Genomic DNA, 20,255 nt, shown 5'->3' with positions numbered 1-20,255 from the left:
GCATTAAAAAAAAGAATAAAAAAAAACAGCACCTTCTCTGAGCAGCCCTCCTTGACCCCCCACCATCTGCACAACTCACAGCCCTGCTTGCTGTTTCTTTCACTGACCAACTGTTCCCAAGCCCCGTCACTTTGTACTCTACTGTACAACTCATGGGTTTATCATCTCTCCAGCTGGAATGGAAGCTCCACAAGGTCTGTTCCATTTGCTACTTTATCCTTTCTACCAGACACCGTCCTTACAGAAGAGGTGCTCCATGGACACTTGCAGAACAAATACATTTTTCTTTAAACAATGAACCATCTAGCAGAATCTGCTTTTTGTTTTAAAAAGTCCCTTTCTGGGGCTAGGGTTGTAGCTCAGTGGTAGAGTGCTTGCCTCACACGCGTGAGGCTCAGGGTTCAATCCTCAGCACCTCAGGAAAAATAAATGAATAAAATAAAGATAGTTGTGTCCATCTACAACTAAAAATATTTTTTTAAAGTTTCTTTCCTTATTTAACATTTTAAATGGGATGAAAGTACATGTTTCACATACATGCTCAATATGGCTGGGTGGTCTCTCAGTAACAATAAAATCCCACTGTGGTCAGCCAACTGCACTAGACCCTCTCCCCTAACAGGACACATCCCCTGAGGTACTCAATTCATAGAAGTTCTTCCATTTATATCTAGTCATTAAGCATGAAAAGGGATGCTATAATTAAACAACCTGAAGCAAAATTCTTGTTTGAGTTACATTTCAACATAAACAGAAGACAATGATAGGAATTTTAATGACCACAGTTTATAACTTATATGCCAATAGAAGAAGTTTAAAATTCCTTAAAATTTATTAATCATTATAATTTTAAATGATGACTAAATACTAGACCACATGTACACACACTACAGAAACACATATTTTAGATCAGGATTATGTGGGTTGTTTTGTAAAAAAATTCCATTGCTATTTCTATACACACAACTTCACAAAATACCATAATGTTATTAGTCACTGACCAGTTTTTCTCTTTTCCTTATTTTATGGCAACATCTGGTCTTTATCCTTGCAACAATGGTTCAACTTGACCTTTTTCATACGGTAAACAACTAAGTGCCAGAAGCCTGATCTTAAGCATGTGAGGTCAGAGGTACAAAAATAAAAAGGAAATCAGGTTATAAAGAATTCCCTCATCCCTTTAACTAAGACCACTAACATTTACTGAGTGCCCACTATGTGCTCAACAGAACATATAAAGGAAACAGTTAGATCACAAATGTCAGGCTAGGGTTGTGGCTCAGTGCTAGAGTGCTTGCCTAGCATGTGCAAGGGCCTGGGTTCAATCCTCAGCACCACATAAAAATAAATAAATAAAGGTATTGTGTCCAACTACAACAGAAAGAAAGAAAGAAAGAGAGGGAGGGAGGGAGGGAGGGAGGGGGAGAGAGAGAGAGAGAGAGAGAGAGAGAGAGAGAGAGAGAGAGAGAGAAAGAAAGAAAGAAAGAAAGAAAGAAAGAAAGAAAGAAAGAAAGAAAGAAAGAAAGAAAGAAAAGAAAGAAAGAAAGAAAGAAAGAAAGAATCACAAATGTCCATCTCACCTCTCCTACAGAAGGGACATGGACTCAATGTGTATAGTCCAATCACAGCTACAGAAACCCTGGTAACTTTCAACAACAGAAAAAAGGTCTGTGAGCCCAGAAAATTATCTCACGAGAAACTTCAACAGCACCGCAGGATACCACCTCTTCTTTAAACAATCGACTATGCCAATAACCAACTAAAGGATGAATCTGCTTTGTTAAAGGAGCTACTTCAGTTGATGCTTTCATTATGTAACAATGTTTTATTTAACAATTATAAATATTTCCAAAATTATAAGCCAAAAAGTCTTAACAGAATGACCTTCCAAAAACTGACAAATTTCTCAACATTGCCAATCCATGATTTTGTTTCTGGTGGTGCTGACAATAGGATGTGGGACCGCACGAGTGCTAGGCAAGTGCTCTGCACTGAGCTACATTCCAGTCTTCAGTCCACATTTTTTAAATGAACTAGTTCTAGATTACTCTGCCATGTCCACAGAGTCATAAAATTGCTGCACTCCCCCAAGGAATAGTCTTGGAGATCACTTCGTTCCATAGCTTTATTTTACAGAACCAACATAAATTCAAAGAATTCAGCTCATGTGTTGCTCACTCTTCTGTTTGTCAACAATGCTCTTCAGATCCTCAGCATTGAAGAGTTTATGAGGATTTAATGACACCACAGAGAAGCTATGGCCACATGCCAGTTTTACAGAATCCTGGAGGAAAAAGGCCTCTTTCTCATGCTGGTCCTCCTTCTACTCTCTGGAGTTAGGAACATAGACAAAAGCAATCTGACCTCTTTTCTATGACACAGTTTCCAAATACATAAGGATGATTATCATACCCCTGCAAAGCCTAGCCCTTCTCAGCTTACTCCACCAGTTCTCCTCAGACCAGGGATCCAGGCCTCTCAGAACCCCAGGCACCACAGGAGTGATCTCTGCCTTCCTAACTGCAGACCCAGATCTGGCTGGGAATGGCCAGGTGAACCTAGGCAAGGGTGAACACCACCTCAATTACTGGTTAGACGGAGTCAACAACGGCAGCAGTCAAACCCTCTAAAATTAGCAGCACAGGTCTTTTTGCCCTGCACACAAGAGTGGGTTGGATTCAATGTAGATGTGCCGCTTCAACCCCTCCTTGCCACTTAAGTGTCGCAGTTACTGATGCAGTCAGTCGGCCTTTGGCCCCAAAACCTCCACTAGCCCAGTCTAAGGAGGAGACTCTTTCCCCCACTCACCACAGAAACCTGCTTCTTTGTCATAAGCTGATAAGATTTAGACTAAGTAAATTACCAAGTTTCCAGGTAGATAGCGCTGACTTTTTTCCTTAAAACGTTTAAAAACCCACACTTATACACAGAATATCAATAGAAAACCTCAGTAACTAGGATGATGATGATAATGATGATTTTTTGCTTAAGGTTTACTACTTCAAAGATTTTTTTTTCTGATACTTAAATCTTTATGGAAAAATTTATAAAGTTCCATAGATATCAATAGTTCATAAATTCCAAGGGGCTTTTGGATAATTTTTTTTTAAGAGTTCAGAAAAATTTCACTTCCCATTTTTTAAAAAAGTGTACACGCATACGTGAGACTAACTGATCATCTCTACTCTCAATCACAGGGGGACAGGAAGAAAGGCAGGGCCATAAAAGGAGGTGTGGCCAGTCTCTCTTAAAGCAACATGCCAGGCTTAGCTGATTTTAGTCTGAGCCAACACCCGCTGCTGCTACCCTGGGCCCAGGCAAGCCACTGACAGGTAAGGCAACAAATGCTCTTTAAAAAAAAAAAAAGCAAAAATCTATGTTTTGGATAAAAGGTAAAGGAAAAGAATCTATTAAATAGCTATAAGCATTACTAACAAAAATAATGTTATTAATATAGTTTAGATTGTATGGTTACTAGCAGTTCTAATTAGCTATTATTAAGTGGGGTGAAAGCAATCAATGGGTCATGCCAAAAATATCACTGCCAAAAAACAGGGCTTATTTTGTATGCTTCTGCATGAATTTCAGATGACCAAAAAACAGTATCAAGGGTAAATCTGCAAACAATGTCAATTTTCCAGGATATATAAACATGAAAGGAAAGAAACAAAGTTATTTAAAGTGGAGTGTTATTGAATCTGAATGCATTTTACATACAATATAACTAGCCATTCGGCATAATTTAAAGTAAAAATCATTATGTTTTACTATGTGAACACATATCTATGTATATAAGTCTTTTTTATATTTAAATTTTTTCTCAGGACAAAATCCCAGTAGTAGAATTCCTGGAGCAAAAAGTATATTTTCTAAAGCTTTAGATACAAAATAATTATTTTTGGTTTACAAAAACATTTTACCAATTTACCAGCAAGGAGTAACAACAGTCTGGGCTCTACTATCCATCTGTGAGCATGGGCATTTTAGTTCTAAAGATAAACTTTAATTAAATAGGTGCAAAAAATAACATCTATGTTGTCTGGTATGTATTATTTTATGATCAGTATAAACTTGCTTCATATTTTTTCCTAGAACTTCTTGCCTTTAAAAAAAAAATCACAAAACAATGATATATAGTGATTTGCCAATATTTATGTCCATGTTGAGAGTGGATGTAAAAAAAACTGGCAAAATATAAATCATGAAGAGACTTCCTTTCAAGAAGGGTGTGGGTTTTTTGTTGTTTTCCTTGTTTTTGGCGGTGGGTTCTGTCTGTCTGGTGTTAATCTGAGCACAATATAGCGTAATGGTTAAGAGCAGTGGCTCTAGGATCAGATCCAAACTTGGGCTCTGTTATTTATAGCCCAAAGCCTGATACAAGTTGCTTAATGTCTCTGGCTTCAGTTGCTTCGTTTGTAAAATGGGGAGTAAGATTTCTGCCACATTAGTCTAATACTGTCTCTCATAGTGTGAAAACAATGTCTACAATTTCCCCCACACCTATTAAACTGCCAAAGGATGAATCCAAAAGGCAGAATTTCCTTGCCCTATTATTTCTGTGAAAATTATTTTCTTGAATTTACATGAAGATTCTATGGAATATTTTGCATAATGATTTTGAGTCTATGGAGATTATGTATCTAACCATGCTTTCTGGAATTTGAGAGCACTTTTTGTTTCTGGGGGTTAATTTTACTTTTTGAACCTAAAGCCGCAAGAGTACTGGCCCCATAAAGAGCCACACTCACATGCTCAGAGGTTATGCGGCTGGCTGTGGAGATGATTCCTTTTAAAAGTCACTTTCAGTAGGCTTCTAAGAGTTTATTAGTACTATTATCTGTTATTCCACAGAATAAATGCCAATTTGGGCAACTACAGGGCTTTGTGCATGTATTTTAGGCATTTACTAGATATCAACTGCTCCTTTGCAGCAGTTATGTATGGGATGAAGATGTGTGGGATTAAGATGTGTGCTGTAGTCATCATCCTTAAAACATCCGCATCTAAAAGGGAGCTGGGCCCTAATAAAGGAGTTCATCAGGGGGGCCTTCTTCTCTGCCAAGGTTAAGGCCTGCTAGAGTGGGTGACCCCAGAGGGTGGCATGTGCTGAGGACAAGCACTGTCCTCCACTCTGCATAGTCCATCAGTTTCCCAAGAAGTCTGTAAAATACTGGGCATCCATACAAAGTGAGATAATGCATGAGAAAACCTCTGCAGACTGAAGAGGTAAGAGAATTTGTGGTATTTTGGAAGCCCCAAAGAAAGAATAACAAGTATTTTGCAAAAACCTTAAAAGCAGGTGTAAAAATAAATTAATAGATACATGCTATGCTGGGTCTTCACCAGCTGTTTTCAACTGAAATTTCAGTTCAAATTATTATTAAAATATTGATTAAAATAGTAAAATCTAAATGCATTTATACAACGTTTTCTTTAAAACATATTACAAATTAACAAACTCCTTCATTTAAATCCACCTATCTCCCTCCTTCTCCCAGCCCCTGTCTCTCTGGTTCAGACAGAAATGAGTTGGTATATTACAGTTTTGAGATTCCTTCCTGTTTTACTTGCTTCCCACCCACATCAGAGCATGCTGGAAACAGGAACTAGGGATAAAACATACCAAATGTGATTAACGGAGTCAAAGAGCCTGAGTTTGAACCCTGACACTTAACAGCTTTGTCTTTAGGCAAGTCGTGTAAGTGCTCTGTGCCTCAATTTCACCATCCACAAAAGAACTGTTGGAAGTTTTTTGAGCGACTACATGTAGGGTTCCCAGGGCAGTGGCTGGAACAGTCTGTTAAGTAGTATGGACATTATTATCCATCCAGGACTTACAGAGTGAACCTTTCAGTGAGGACCAGGAGAAATAAGATTTGGCTCTTCTTTAGCAAATGAGTATTTGCTGACCGGTTAGCTGGAGGCAGAAGACATCAACATCACACCTGGGATGCGGGACCAGGAAAACCTCAGTCCCCCAGCAAAGACACCACCATGCCTTCCCCGGGGGAACGGGGGAGAATCAGGAAAGCTTCCAGGAACAGCTAGTTTTCACGGAAATGGCAAAGGAAAGTACAAGCTGAGGCTGCAGGACAGGGGCAAGAAGAGAAGAGTGCCAGAGGGCACACTGTGGGAGGGAACAGGTGACATCCAAAGACTACAAGTGGCTTGGTATGGCTGTAGCCAGCGCATGTTAAGAGGGAAGGTGGCCAGCCACCCAGAGGAAGAGGGGGCACAACCCCACCATGAAGGATGCGTGATCACGGTTTCAGTTTGCCTGCAGCAGACAGGCACCATCCGAAGGCTCTTGAGAGGCTGCTGCACAGCAGCAGAGAGCGAGGAGGACACAGAGGCACGCGGACAGACACAGCCACGTGGGGGTGGTGCAGAGGTGAGCACACAGGCCTGCCAACTGAAGGACTCAGAGCCCTGGCCACTTGCATAGACAGGCTGTGAAGAACCCTGAGCAAATTTCTGATTTCACCTGAAACTCCATTTATCCATAAAACAAGGAAATTTTGTCCTGCCTAGATTAGTTGAGAGAATAAAGATAAAACCTGAAACTCCCTTGGACTTTTAGGAGGAAAGGTGCATACTAATTCTAAAAACATTCTGGACTCAGGAGAAAGAGTGTACAGACACAGCCCTTTGCCATCAAGAGCCTTCTGCTGTGTGATCCCACTATCCAGGACCCCACAAGCAGAAGCTGGAGGCAGAAGACATCAACATCACACCTGGGAAACATTTCCTCAATCCTACCATTCTTCAGGAAAACAGCCCAAGGACAGTATGTCAACAGAAATCAGAGGAAGATTCAGATCATATAGCATTCATCATTTAACAATAAAACTATAATGAACACACAAACAGAAGGTCTGTTTCTCATGTCATGGATAGATTGCTTCTTACAGTTCTCTAATCATCGTCATCTTCATCTTTATAACTTCTATCCTTCCTAGTCAGTATTAACGCCACACAAGAAAAAAATGGTGAAAGACGAAATAAAAACAGTAGGAATATGTAAAACCTTAAGTATGCAAGTGTGTGTCTAACCAAACAACCCGACACTCGGGCACCTTTCACTTCCCATGATGCCAGCGGGCAGGTCTGTGAGCTGAAGCTGGTCTTCAGGGAGTGCCCGCTGGGGCAGGACACTGTGAGAGGCACAAAGAAAAAACTGCAGACTGGTGAACACTGTTGCTCTACCTTAAAAAGTTCTTTGTGTTTTGTCCTGTCAATGACCTTTTGCAACCTACTCAAAGATGGTCTGAACGTCATGGGATCAGAAGCAGAAGAGTAACAGACCTAATAAGGTCTTGGGAAGGCTGCCCACACCAGCCTGTCAGTTTGTCACACCTCCACAAACCAGAGAAAGGTAGCTCCCCAGGAGGCAGGGGAGGTCACCCCAGACAGACTGACAGGTCAACTCTGCTCTGAATACAGTCACTCCTGTATCTCTGATTTTTTACAAGGATGTAGGAATGCTGAGAGTATGTTCAATGGATTACAGGCACACCTGTCAATGTAGGACTCAAAGATGTTTGTGGGGAAAAAAAATCATCTAATAGTGTACAAAGATTTATTTAACTAGGTTACAGGGCAGGTGCTGACTTACAGCAGTGGCTCGATATCACAGTAGAAGGGACAACCTAACTCTGCCCCTCAGTGACAGGTGGCTGCAGCTGTGCCTCCGGTTTCTTCTCCACTGCAAGAATTGATGTTTCCCACCTGCTCATTTTACAGGCAAATGGCACACCCAGCAGCTCAGGGGTACTTGTTTAGTTGACTAAAAACAAGGCAAGAACAAAGGTGATTGAGTGTTAGGAACCTTTGTGTGGGATACTGGACCAAACAGGGTCCCTGTTTGGACAAGAACAAGAATGTTTTTTCAATTATTTGAGGAGAGCTTATAAAACTAGGTAATCAGAGAAAGAAGTCTTTCTTCCACGGGGTGGATGTGTTTGTTTCTAAGAACAGAATCGGCCTGGCCTCATCTAGCATCCTGGCACATCTTGCTGGTCTTTGTTTCCTCAGTAATACCACATCTTTGTTACTCCAATAACCTTGAGCCGCCTTCTTCCCTCTCCTTTCCCAATTATGCTATTTCTCCCCACTCTGGAAACATTTCCTCAATGCTACCATTCTTCAGGAAAACAGCCCAAGGACAGTATGTCAACAGAAATCAGAGGAAGATTCAGATCACATAGCATTCACCATTTAACAATAAAACTATAATGAACATCTGTACATGCACATTTTGGTGGTTCCCCTGGTTGTTTCTGAAGCATGTTTTTGGGACTTCATCTTCAGCACTTGGGGCCAGGTCACCTCTCTGTGTGAGATGGTCTGGATCAGACCCTGACACCTTACAGAAAAGTCATCCTACTTGATGCTAAAGCTGAATTTAGGAAACTTCATTGGTAAAGCTGAATTTAAGGAAACTTCCTAATAGTTTAGCCCTACAAACTTTATACACTTAAGGAACTGATTATTAAAATAAACATTAGTGGATCATGGTGACACTTCAAGAATCTTAAATTAAAAACCAAAAGCTATTATTCTAGTATGAACTAAATCTTTGCTTTTATTCTGTTTCTGCCATGAATGAAAGCTAAGAAGACACTGTAGTTACCGAAACACATGCCTAGGACAGTAGAAGATGTATGGATCCTTTCAAAAGTCACAAGCGCCTTCAAGTTGGTTTCCAGGGTAAACATTTTCCAGAGCATGGATTACAATGCAGCTTAGACAATTTTCTTAAATGCTAAAGAAATTAAGGATTTTTTTTTTTGAGGGGGGGCTTTGTTTTTCCACTTTTTGTGGCTAGAATAAACAACCCTGTCACCCTGTCAGTTCATGTCAACATGTCCGGTTATGCAAAAATAAGGTGATAATATCTCAAGAAATGTCAGCAAGCCTATTGGCAATGAAACAAATTTTACAGAAAACACACGCAGGCCCACTTCCAAAAATGTAAGTGAAAATACTTTGGAAGATATTAGGATATTATTAGGATAATTAGGATAACAGAAAAGTTAAAATGATCAAATATCACATTATAGAGACAAAACAGGAATTGTGTCCTTTGCTTATCCATAAAACAAGAGGGTGGCAGAGATGGCCTCCAGGTAGCTCAATCCCAGGAGGAATAGGTATCTTAGAGGCCAGCTGAACCCTGTTCTTCAGGTCAAACCTAAACAAGGATCCACAAGGCATGCAGCCCAGTCACTATCCATGCCCTCAGGGAAAAGGCCTTCTCCTGTCCCTCTCTGTATGGAGCATGCAACACAACAACTCAGGGACTAAGCACACCTTTTCACCACAAGCATTATGAGGACACTGCCATTCTTACAGCTACTAGTGTACTAAGGAAAGGTGATTTAGGACCAACACTTCTGTGGGTTTTTCCCTAGGCAATACAATGAGTGATGGTACTTTCAAGTTTAACTCAGAGACAAGACAGATAGATAGATAATATATAAACATGCCAGAAGCTGCTTCCTAATAATTAAAATGCAAAATACTTAACATACATCCAAGAAGATACAACAAGTTATACTTGAAAGTGAATAAAATAGGAATCTATAATCCAAAGGCTGCCACAGGCACACTGTAGAGCAAAGATGAGCAGAAGGAGCACAGAAAGGTACCTGCACATTCCCAGCATGCTGCTGCTCATCCTTCTGCTCCAGAGGCTCTGACATAAAAAGGCATCATTTCTGTAGTCCCAGGACACAGCATGTGCAGGCGCTGACAGTAAGGATTGCTAATAAAAGAGTGGAGCTATTTCAAGTATCAGGAAAATAACGCTTAAAATGATCAAAGGAAGGTATAAAGTAGTATCTCTAAGAGATTATAATAAACTGGGGCTTGATCACTATGAGAATGGCTGAACAACGTCAAGGACTCTTTAATTTGGAGATCATAAAACCAGCTAAACTATAGCATGAATAACACAGGAGAGATAGTGGCAAGAACTAATGTGACATTAGAGTTATATAATGTCATATTTCAAAACCACCTTGAGTCTCTTTTACTGAAGACCAGTTTTTTCCCTCACGGTTTTAAAAATATTTATTGACGGTTTTCTGTATGCAAGGCATGCTCCTGATGTATGGATACCTCTGTAAATAAAATAGAAATCTCTGCCCTTATAGCATTTGTGTTTCCTTTTTTTTATAAAAATATTTTTTTATTTGTTCTTTTTAGTCATACATGGCAGAATGTTTTTTGACATATCATACATACATTGAGTATAACTTCCCATTTTTAGGGGTTGTACATGATGTGGAGTTACACTGGCTAAGACCAGTCTTGACACATCTCATCCACATGTCCATATTCTGCAAAAGTTTTCATTGGCCAGCTCAGCAACTAGAGTGGTCAGCAAGAAAGCCTCTCAAACAGTCTACCTCTCAGGGCTGGCTTTGCACTTGGCAATTCTCCTGGAGGTAGGGATACCCTTGCCCTTAGGAAGAGTCGCCCATCTGCTCTGGAGAGGAAAGCCACTCCATGCCCACGCTGTATTTTGAAATCACAAGTGAAACAGCTGCCCCTGCAAATGACTGGACACAACATCAGGGAAGGACTCAACATAATCTTGAGCCTCTTGAGCCCTCAGCTCCTCACCTGGGAAGCAGGTGGGGGATACCAATGCTTAGTGTGGTGGTTTGCTGTGAGGTTCCTACAGGACATGATTTGAAGGTAGGTGCCTAGGAAGTCAATGCATGAATGTGAGTAAAAAGTATGAAAGGGCAAGCTTTGAAAAGTACGTCAGATGACAAGGTTTTTTGCAAGAAGAGTTAAATAAAAAAATTTCTCCTTCAGATTAAAAAAATCATTTACTTATTCATTTCACTCAGTTCATGTTCAGTGTTAACATTTTAGACTCTGTGGATAAAGTCCTCAAATTACTTGCACAATGTTTTATTCTGGCATCTATAATATCCATGCAAACATCTTTCTTTCTGTGTGTGTGTGTGTGTATAGGGGGGATTTGCTTTTCCTCCCCAAAGTACTATGTCATGCCATCTGCTTTCCTTAGCATAAGTCACTATCAAGAAGTAGGTTTCTATGCTGCCATTTTCAGCAGCTGCATGATGCCCCATTCTGTGGCTATACCATAAAATATTCAATCAACTTCCCAAAAGTTGTTTGAGCTGTTTGCAAATCTTCACCTTTATAACTAACACTGTGCTTAAACACTCCTGCAGCATGAGCTGCTCTGTAACCCCTGCTGCCCTACCAAATGCTATACTTCACTCAGAGATGTGGTCAGATGTCATTTACAAGCTTCAAGTAGTGGCGCCTTCTCTGAAGGTGAAGCCATGTGGATAATCTCTACAATAATATTCACATGTAGGTTTCTCAGACTCCATGGTGTGGTCCCCCCCTGCCATGTATTTTAAAGCCATCTCCTATTAACCTGATTTGAAATACTCCTCAAAACTTTTGTTGAGACTTTCAGGGGGAAAAGAAAAAAAAAAACTTCTAGAAAAATGTTAGAAAAATAACAATAAAAGAAATTCTTGATGCCTAATCCTCAGCTGCAACCCTTGTCTAGAATTTTCACCTCCTGTGCCTGGTTTTGGTTCCTGAAAAGTTGCTTCTTGCAGAAGGCATTTCCCAAATAAATGGATAACAGTTTCTTTTGACTTTAATTCTACAATGTGATTCCCATGAGTTCATATTTAGGAACTACTCCTTTTTTTTTTCTGCACTATATAAAGCCCATATTTACTGTATTCTGTTTACTTTGTTTTCTTATTTCACTAATTTCCACAATTGTCTTTATTATTTTCTTTGGGAATTATTATTTTCTTTTCTAGCTTTTTGAGCAGTATACTCAACTATTTTCATTCTTCTTTTCAATCAATGCACTCAGTGTTTTGGCTCTATCTTGGATTGACTCCTTAGCTGCACTGCACAGCAAGTATTATTTTGTCATTTAGTTCTAAGCATTTCAAAACCCCCACTATGATTTCTTCTTTAATCCAAGAGTTCCTTAGAAATATACCATTTTAGTTTCCAAATGTAACCTTTATCATGTTATTGCTGGTTTCTAATTTAACTGCATCCCAGTCAGACAATGTCATCTGCTCACTAATGATTTTCTGAAAGCTGAGGTTCCTCTGATGACCTACTATGACGTCAAATGTGCAGATATGCTCATAGGCCTTTACCACAAATTCTAACAGTCTTTAAATAATGTTGGGTAAATCTTCAAGTCTTTAACCTCTTTTTTTATTATCTGTCATATTTCAATAGAAATGTGTAAGATTTCCCATAATGACTGTGGATTTGCTCATTTTGTCTTTGAATTCAGCCAAATTTTGCTATAACACACGTGTATCATGATTATTTTTATGTTCTATGTGGTCTGTTCTTAACTTTTGTAGTGACCCTCTGTTTCTCTTCCTATTGATATTGAATTTGCCTTGCAGTCTATTTTTTTTTTTTCAATGTTAAGATTGCTACTCTACCTTTTCATTCACTGGGATGTCTTTATTTTCAATCTTTCTCAAGAGTTATATTCTCTTTTAAGTAGCATATAGTTGTGTTGTTAAAAAAAAAAAAAAATCCAAACCGATACTATAGGCGAATTCGATTCATTTAAGTTTGCTGGGACACCTTTCTACCTCCTTTTTCTGTTTTCTATTTACCATCCTCCTTCTTGTGTTCTTCCTCATAGTGTCCTTTCTGGTCCTCTTATAGATTTCAAAATGTTCTGTTTCTGTTCTTGTTCTCTTTTGTTTTAGGGTACATTTGCATGCTGTAAGGATTCGCCTATCTACACTGCAGTGCACACCTAGGAGGGCAGTCCTAAGATAAACCTTAGTGCCCGTGAGCGTACCTGTTTCAAGATTGCTCCACTGCTGGCACAGACCCAACACTTAATACAGCAGGCAGACAAGTGGATTTGTAGTCAGAGCTTTCATTCAGAGTAAGGATATTGTCCTTTTCTCTTAAATACCACAAGCACAGCATGACTAGATCCATTAAAATTTTTTCCTGGGGCTGGGGATGTGGCTCAAGCGGTAGCACGCTTGCCTGGCATGTGCGGGGAGCTGGGTTCGATCCTCAGCACCACATAAAAATAAAATAAAGATGTTATATCCACCGAAAACTGAAAAAAAAATTAAAAAATTCTCTCTCTAAAAAAAAATTTCCCCCTTAATTTTGGTTGTGATTTTCATATGAGATTTATTCAGATAATACCATCAGATAAGTAACTTATTTTCTAAAAATAATCACATACAGGAATGGGGCTGTGACTCAGTGGTAGAGCACTTGCCTAGAATATGTGAAGCACTGGGTTCGATCCTTAGCACTACATAAAATAAAGAAAAGTTATTTTAAAAAGATAAAAATAATAATAATAATCACAGGAGTTACTGCTCTGCTTTTCCTACTTTTACCAACATTTACCCTCTTTTTTCATATAAAAAGTATTTAATCAATAATGATTGAACATTTACCCTCTTATGGGGAGCTTACTGCAGGAGTTTTCAATTTTGGATTTGAAATTTCAGTCTTAACATTATTTATATAACAAGAAAGGAAGTAGAAATAAACTAAATGTGCATGGAAGGAGTAGCTATACAAATCATGCATCAACAAACTGGACTGTGGAATGACTATCAAATATCTACATAAAATCTAGACACAGAAAAGCACATAGACCACAGGGACCTGAAGATACTCAGTGGACACAGTAGGACACTCAAACCCATGTGCAGATAGTACAACCCACATGTGATTTTAAAACTTCCTGAAACATCTTAAGTTTTTTCTCTCCCTTTTTCTTTCTTTTCCTTCTTGTCATTTTAGTCCTGGTTGTCATGGTCACCACCTTCTTCTTTTTCTCTGAAACCCTAGCTTTCAGTTCCTAATAAGGCCTAAGCTTATTTCTCATACTTTTTAGGTTAACACAAATCAGATCACTGTGGTAAGTTCATATTCACTACACCAGTGTGTGACTAATTTCATTTCCTGGCAGTGATATACATTTGGAAAACAATAACGACAACAAAAAGGTCCAACTGAAATTCAATTTAAAAGCAAAATTTAATGCCCACCTAAAATGTGGGGTGCTTTACATGACTTTATTCTTAATCAGACAGTGATTCAGAAAAAAGGAAGGGGAATTTCTGCCCCAAAAGTTAGTGCATCCCCTCTTCTCACAAAAATGCATTTGCCCTATTTAGATGGTTCCAGTTCCTTTGCCAGGACTTTACCAAAGCCACAAACTGTGAGAGCAAAAACATACATCTTATTCTCTGTTCTTCCTGTTATCATACATGGAACCACATGATATATCATAGATTTTTAAAAACTGTATCAATAGTGAAACTTTAAAAACTAGATATATAAGTGGTAGATTAAGTTGCTCTGAGTTAAATATGTCTTTAATTAAACAGAGCCTTGTTTTGTTCCTAGAGATCCTGCCTGCCACCACTGGGTCTAGAGATGGCTAGCAATTTCACCACACCTCCCACAACTCCTCAGGGAAATGACTGTGACCTCTATGCACACCAAGACACAGCCAGGATAGTAATGCCTCTGCATTATAGCCTCGTGTTCATCATTGGGCTGGTGGGAAACTTACTGGCCTTGGTTGTCATTGTCCAAAACAGGAAAAAAATCAACTCTACCACCCTCTATTCCATGAATCTGGTGATTTCTGACATCCTTTTCACCACGGCTTTGCCTACACGGATAGCCTACTATGCACTGGGCTTTGACTGGCAGATGGGTGACGTCTTGTGCAGGATAACAGCTCTGGTGTTCTACATCAACACTTACGCCGGGGTAAACTTCATGACCTGCCTGAGCATCGACCGCTTCATTGCCGTGGTGCACCCTCTCCGCTACAACAAGATGAAGAGAATTGAGCATGCCAAAGCTGTGTGCATATTCGTCTGGATTCTGGTCTTTGCTCAAACTCTCCCACTACTCATCAGCCCCATGTCCAAACAGGAGAATGAAAGGATCACTTGCATGGAGTATCCCAATTTTGAAGACACAGAGTCTCTTCCCTGGATTCTACTGGGTGCCTGTTTTATAGGATACGTGCTTCCACTCATGATCATCCTCATCTGCTACTCGCAGATCTGCTGCAAGCTCTTCAGAACTGCCAAACAAAACCCACTCGCAGAGAAATCTGGTGTAAACAGAAAAGCCCTCAACACGATCATTTTCATCATTGTCGTGTTTGTTCTCTGCTTCACGCCCTACCACGTGGCAATTATCCAACACATGATCAAGAAACTTCACTTCTCTGACCTCCTCGAGTGCCACCAAAGGCATTCATTCCAGATTTCTCTGCACTTCACGGTGTGCTTGATGAACTTCAACTGCTGCATGGACCCTTTTATATATTTCTTTGCATGTAAAGGGTACAAGAGAAAGGTCATGAAGATGCTGAAACGTCAAGTCAGCGTATCAATTTCCAGCGCAGTGAGGTCAGCTCCCGAAGAAAATTCACGTGAAATGACAGAGTCGCAGATGATGATACACTCCAAGACTTCAAATGGAAAGTAAAGGGACCGCATCCTCCCTGGACTTGATATGAACTCAGTAGGACTTCTCTCCCAAAGTAAAACAACTATTCAGCTTCCAATCAGGATGCCTTTCAAATGGACACTATTTCCCACCATCAGTGGATGAACTGATTGAGAAACATCAAGTTTAAGCTCAAGAGAACAGTATAAAGCAAGTTCTAATTCATAAATGAAATAATACTATATCAAAAGGAAGTTCTCTAACTCTTGGTGAAGAAAAAGTTTTACATCAATAAAAAATCATTAATATTTCCTGCCAATAATGTGGCAAGAGAGACTGACAGATTGTATATTATCAGTGTAAAAATGTTAATATTGTAATATATTTTGGTAACATATTTCCTTTTTTATACTTTTATTGTATTTGTTTATTTTTATGTGGTTCCCAGGACCAAACCCAGTGTCTCACACATGCTAGGCAAGCATTCTACCACAACCCTGGCCCGGTAATGTATTTCTTAAATGCATATTTCCTTCCATTTTAGATCTCTGTCTCCTCAATAATATGGTTTTTATTTTGTTTTGTTCTGAGTCATGTTTCAAAGAACACTTCTGGAATAAAAAGTAGGAAGCTACAGATTTATGACTATGTCCCTCACTGTTCACCATGAACTACCAGCAGAAGTTAGAGGGGGAGTAAAACTAGGAACAGGTATATTCAAAAAGCAATATTGTAAATGATGATGGTGACTGAGACAACACAGGTGTCCACCTTTCCCCACACAGTCAGGGTAGTATTTAAGGGCCACTGCTCAGAAATAGGGAGGTATCCACTGGGAGAAGGAGTCACTTGCTAAATTCTCCTTAGGGGTAAAAAATAAGCATATATGTTTGTCTTCCCTTGGGTCCATAGGGGATCATCATTTCCCATGGGGAAAATTCTTTTTTATTCCCAGATTGATTGTACCTTGTATCTATGTTTCTGTAGTCTGGATTACAAGAAAGGCTAGGGGCGGGGGTGAACAGTAGAGTGTATGGTTGATACTTGCCTAGATAAGACAGGAAGTAAAATATAAAATTATAAGGGTTCTCAGGATTCTTTACAACACTATACACTTGCTCAAATAAATACCTCAGTACAAACAGTAGTTCCTTTCTAAGCTCAATCTGTTTGACTGCTCAGAATGGATTACAAAGTCGCTGAAATTTCCTCAATATGGTTGGTTATCTCAATTGACAATGATACTAATTTTGATAACAGAAGCTAAAGAAACAAAGACTATATCATAAGTCATACTTTAAATTTGTATTGGGCTTTAGACCCTCACTCTATTTCAAATTCTAATCTTGCTCACTTTTTACCCCATAAAGAAATTAATCTTAATGGTTGGTGCAACAATGGTTGATGTATAGTTCAGATCTGTGTTATATTAACTTCACAAAAAGCCACATGGCCTTTGAAATGCCTCCTAGAAATAGGTGATAGACGAGACTGCATGGACAAAAGTTGGGATCTAACTACCTTGCCTTCATTCCATCTATAAACTTTCCCAAGTGGAAGGAAACAAAGGGTAAGCACTAGATATTTTGTGCAAGGTGGCACGAGGTGGTCATTTGAGTCAGATGTCTAAAAATAAACCATTGTGAAGACAACTAAAGGAAAACTAGAAACAAAGACATTGAGCCTCCTCAATGTCTGAGGCTCTTGATGGTAAACCAGTTCCAGACTACACTGGAACACAGACCATCCTGCAGATGAGCCAATGACAAGGTGCTCATGGGACCAGTTCTTAGGTTCCTTCACACAAGGAGGTCAATACCTCTAGCACTTGACAGAGGAACAGCATATTTTTTTTTTAATCTTCAAATTCAGGTATTTAATAAACATGCAAAGATCCTCTGTATATAAAAGTTACAATTAGTCATTTGTGCCTGTAAATTTAAAACTGATAACAATAGGAATGAAGAACAATTTGAAATTCTAAAAACATGAGTCAAAGAAAATTCTGTGAGATTCAATTCAGAGTTTCAACTGCTTGCGGTCAACACAAACCACGGTTTAAATTCACAAGTTTTACCAATCTTGGGAATTTTATTTTCATTTACGTGAGTATGACTGTTACCAGTTTTATTAAATCCTACTTTCAGCATATAGCTGCAGAACACTTTCTAATTACTAAGTGGTAGGTAGGTAAGGAAGGGTGTTCCCTATGGTAAGTCTCATCAATGGGTTATTTGCTGTTGTGTTCTTTTTCTGACATTTCTTGTTAGTGAACTGTGCTGCTTGCTGCATTTTCTCCAGTTTTTCCAGAGTCAAAGACTGTAAGGGTAAAAGTTTGGGTTTACAGAGCACCATTGTGCTTATACCTTCCACAAACAGCTGCCCTTGGTTTGGAAGAACTTCCTGGAACACTGACTTTACTTCTGCCATGTACGAACTATTGGATACAGTAAGTTTTTTTCCTCAAAATTCCGGTTGTCTTCTTGCTGTTTCAGCATCCAATCTGGTAGTATCAAGATGTCAGAGTTCTTGACTGAAGCCTATGGAAGGAAAGACACATTCCTTCCCAGAACAGTCAGCTGTTGCCAGGGGTAACGGTAAGACCAGGCGAAGAAAGGAACAGTACATTCTTTTACCTTAAGTTTCCCACCTTTCACTTCCACCTCACCACAACCTATAAACATGATGGTATCTAGATTTCAGTAGCCTACGACAAAAAGGTAAACTCTAAACAAATCTCCAAATAATCTTTTCTAAGTCTATAGTCAGTCAAACTCAGCCCTTCTCTCTCCTTCCCAAGGCCTCACGGCCTACTCCATTCACCCAGCGGTCACTCACCATGACCTAGGGCTCTCTCGCATCATCTTGTATTGTTAGTTAACTTCACTTTTATTGCTGGCACAGTCCCTTCACCAGTAGTAGGTAACCTTGGAGCACAGAGGCAGTGCTAGACAATCTTTGTATTCTGTTACAGAACAAAGGAGGTGATATACATCTGTTTAAAAACTGTGCTGGGCACAGTGAGCACCTATAATCCCAGCTACTTGGAAGGCTGAAGAAGGAGGATCACAAGTTGTATCCAGCCTCAGCAATTTAATGAGGCCCTGTATCAAAATTTAAAAAAGGGGGGGGGGATGTAGCTCAGTAGTTGAGCACCCCTGGATTTGATTCCCAAGACCAAAGGGTGTGGTGGGGGAGCGGTAAATTATAACTTATAAGTATTTTCTAAATGAATCAATTAATACATTACAAGTTTAAATAAAATAGGGAGATAGGAAAACTCCATTTGGGGAAGTAGATAGTTATTATGGCAGATGGCCATATTTCTTTCATAATACTTTTATTTCTAAAAAGATCATTTGGTTAAAGTTTCTTAAACCCTTAAAGCTACTCAGTTTAAAACTATTACATGTATCAACTAGTCAGTGGTGGTATAAGAATAACAAGAAATGACATCAGGTATACCTAAAGAGCTCAAAAATGTAGAAACAGGCCATATGTTATGTGATTTCTTCCCTTCCACAATTCTGTGGACAACATGAGCAGGGGGGGCTGCCCATACTAAATCCAGAAAAGCAGCTGTCAAGGAGGCAGCAACAAGAATAACTCGATATTCTAGCCATAAAGAAGACAGAACTGAAGCTAGGAGGGATGATACACACCCGTAATCCAGCAATGCAGGAGGCTGAGGCAGGAGGATCACAAGTAGAAGGCCAGCCTCAGCAACTTAGCAAGACCCTGGCTCAAAATGATTAAAAAAAAAAAAAAAAAAGAAAGGAAGGAAGGACGGACTGGCTCAAAATAAAAAATAAAAGCTCAGTGACAGAGCACAAGTGGGTTCAAACCCAAGCACTGCCAAAAACAAAAAAGAATAAATCATGTGGACCCAGAAAAAGTATGAGAGGCTGACTTGTATCATTTATGCCAGCAGAGTATATAATCTTTAAATAATGGGACAAATGACTCAACAATAGCTTATGAACTTGGATGGGCTATTTATAACCCCTTGAGGACAAGGCCCTGGTTGCTATGTACCAGGAGCTGGCACAGCATCGGCCGATAGAGTTCTCAAGTACCCACTGAACAGAATGGCACGTGTCTTGTACTATCACTGGCCACACTCTACAGCCCTACGGGAATACCTGGGACGTTCTTAATTTCTCAGAGGAATGATAAGAAATACCATAAATGCTAGATTGCACGTGCCCCTGAGGAGAGACGTGTGTGCCTTAGAAGACTCTGCAACTTAAACTAGACATATTAAAAAACAGAGGCAATTAAACAGCAAATTATTAATAGAATTAGATAGAGCAGTATGTTCTGCTTGGAGGTAATTTCATAACTCAAGGGGCGAGGGCAGTGGCTCCTACCAACCAGCCAACAGTGGTGTGCAATTTTAAAAGGGGAAGCACTGATCTTAAATTAGCCTTTTAAACGCTCTACTTTGGTTACTTTTCAGTCTGTTGTAATCTGTTATTCTCTGAAAAGCTAAAAATACGTGTTCACTGACTGACTATTCAGGTTAAGAATCAGAAATGAAGGCATGAAGACTAGAAATGATGTGGGACCAACCATGCCCATGAGTATTCACCAGACTGCTGCCAATGGAAGTTCTAAGCATTACACTCAGAAAAACTCATCACTTAGAAGAAAGCCCCACATTTCTGTTCATTAAAACCTCAGTGAGCTAAGAATGACCGTTACCCATCAGTCACCACACACTCTTCTTACCACGGCACAGGCAGCATGTC

At 39.5% G+C, this 20,255-nt stretch overlaps 2 protein-coding genes across 4 annotated transcripts in view; one reads left to right on the top strand and one right to left on the bottom strand.

The window, feature by feature from the left end:
* Positions 1-20,255, bottom strand: part of Ubac2 (UBA domain containing 2) — a 159,389-nt gene that overhangs the window by 64,912 nt on the left and 74,222 nt on the right. The gene's annotated exons all lie outside the window — the stretch shown is intronic.
* Gpr183 (G protein-coupled receptor 183) lies at positions 3,230-16,140 on the top strand. Of its 2 annotated transcripts, none has more exons than XM_021729848.3 (2): positions 3,230-3,332; positions 14,440-16,140. In XM_021729848.3, exon 2 carries the CDS (start codon positions 14,470-14,472, stop codon positions 15,541-15,543), a length of 1,074 nt encoding a protein of 357 aa, XP_021585523.1. In that variant the 5' UTR covers positions 3,230-3,332; positions 14,440-14,469; the 3' UTR covers positions 15,544-16,140. The 2 variants fall into 2 exon arrangements, with proteins under 2 accessions (XP_021585523.1, XP_040137604.1); XM_040281670.2 differs by lacking the exon at positions 3,230-3,332 and adding an exon at positions 12,476-12,943.

The sequence above is a fragment of the Ictidomys tridecemlineatus genome, chromosome 6, assembly GCF_052094955.1.
Source record: "Ictidomys tridecemlineatus isolate mIctTri1 chromosome 6, mIctTri1.hap1, whole genome shotgun sequence".
NCBI classification, from domain to species: Eukaryota; Metazoa; Chordata; class Mammalia; order Rodentia; family Sciuridae; genus Ictidomys; species Ictidomys tridecemlineatus.
This window is presented reverse-complemented; position numbering and strand designations above follow the sequence as displayed.

Coding starts and splice junctions, on each gene's coding strand:
- Gpr183 (XM_021729848.3), top strand. CDS start 14,470: ATGGCTAGCAATTTCACCACACCTCCCACAACTCCTCAGGGAAATGAC.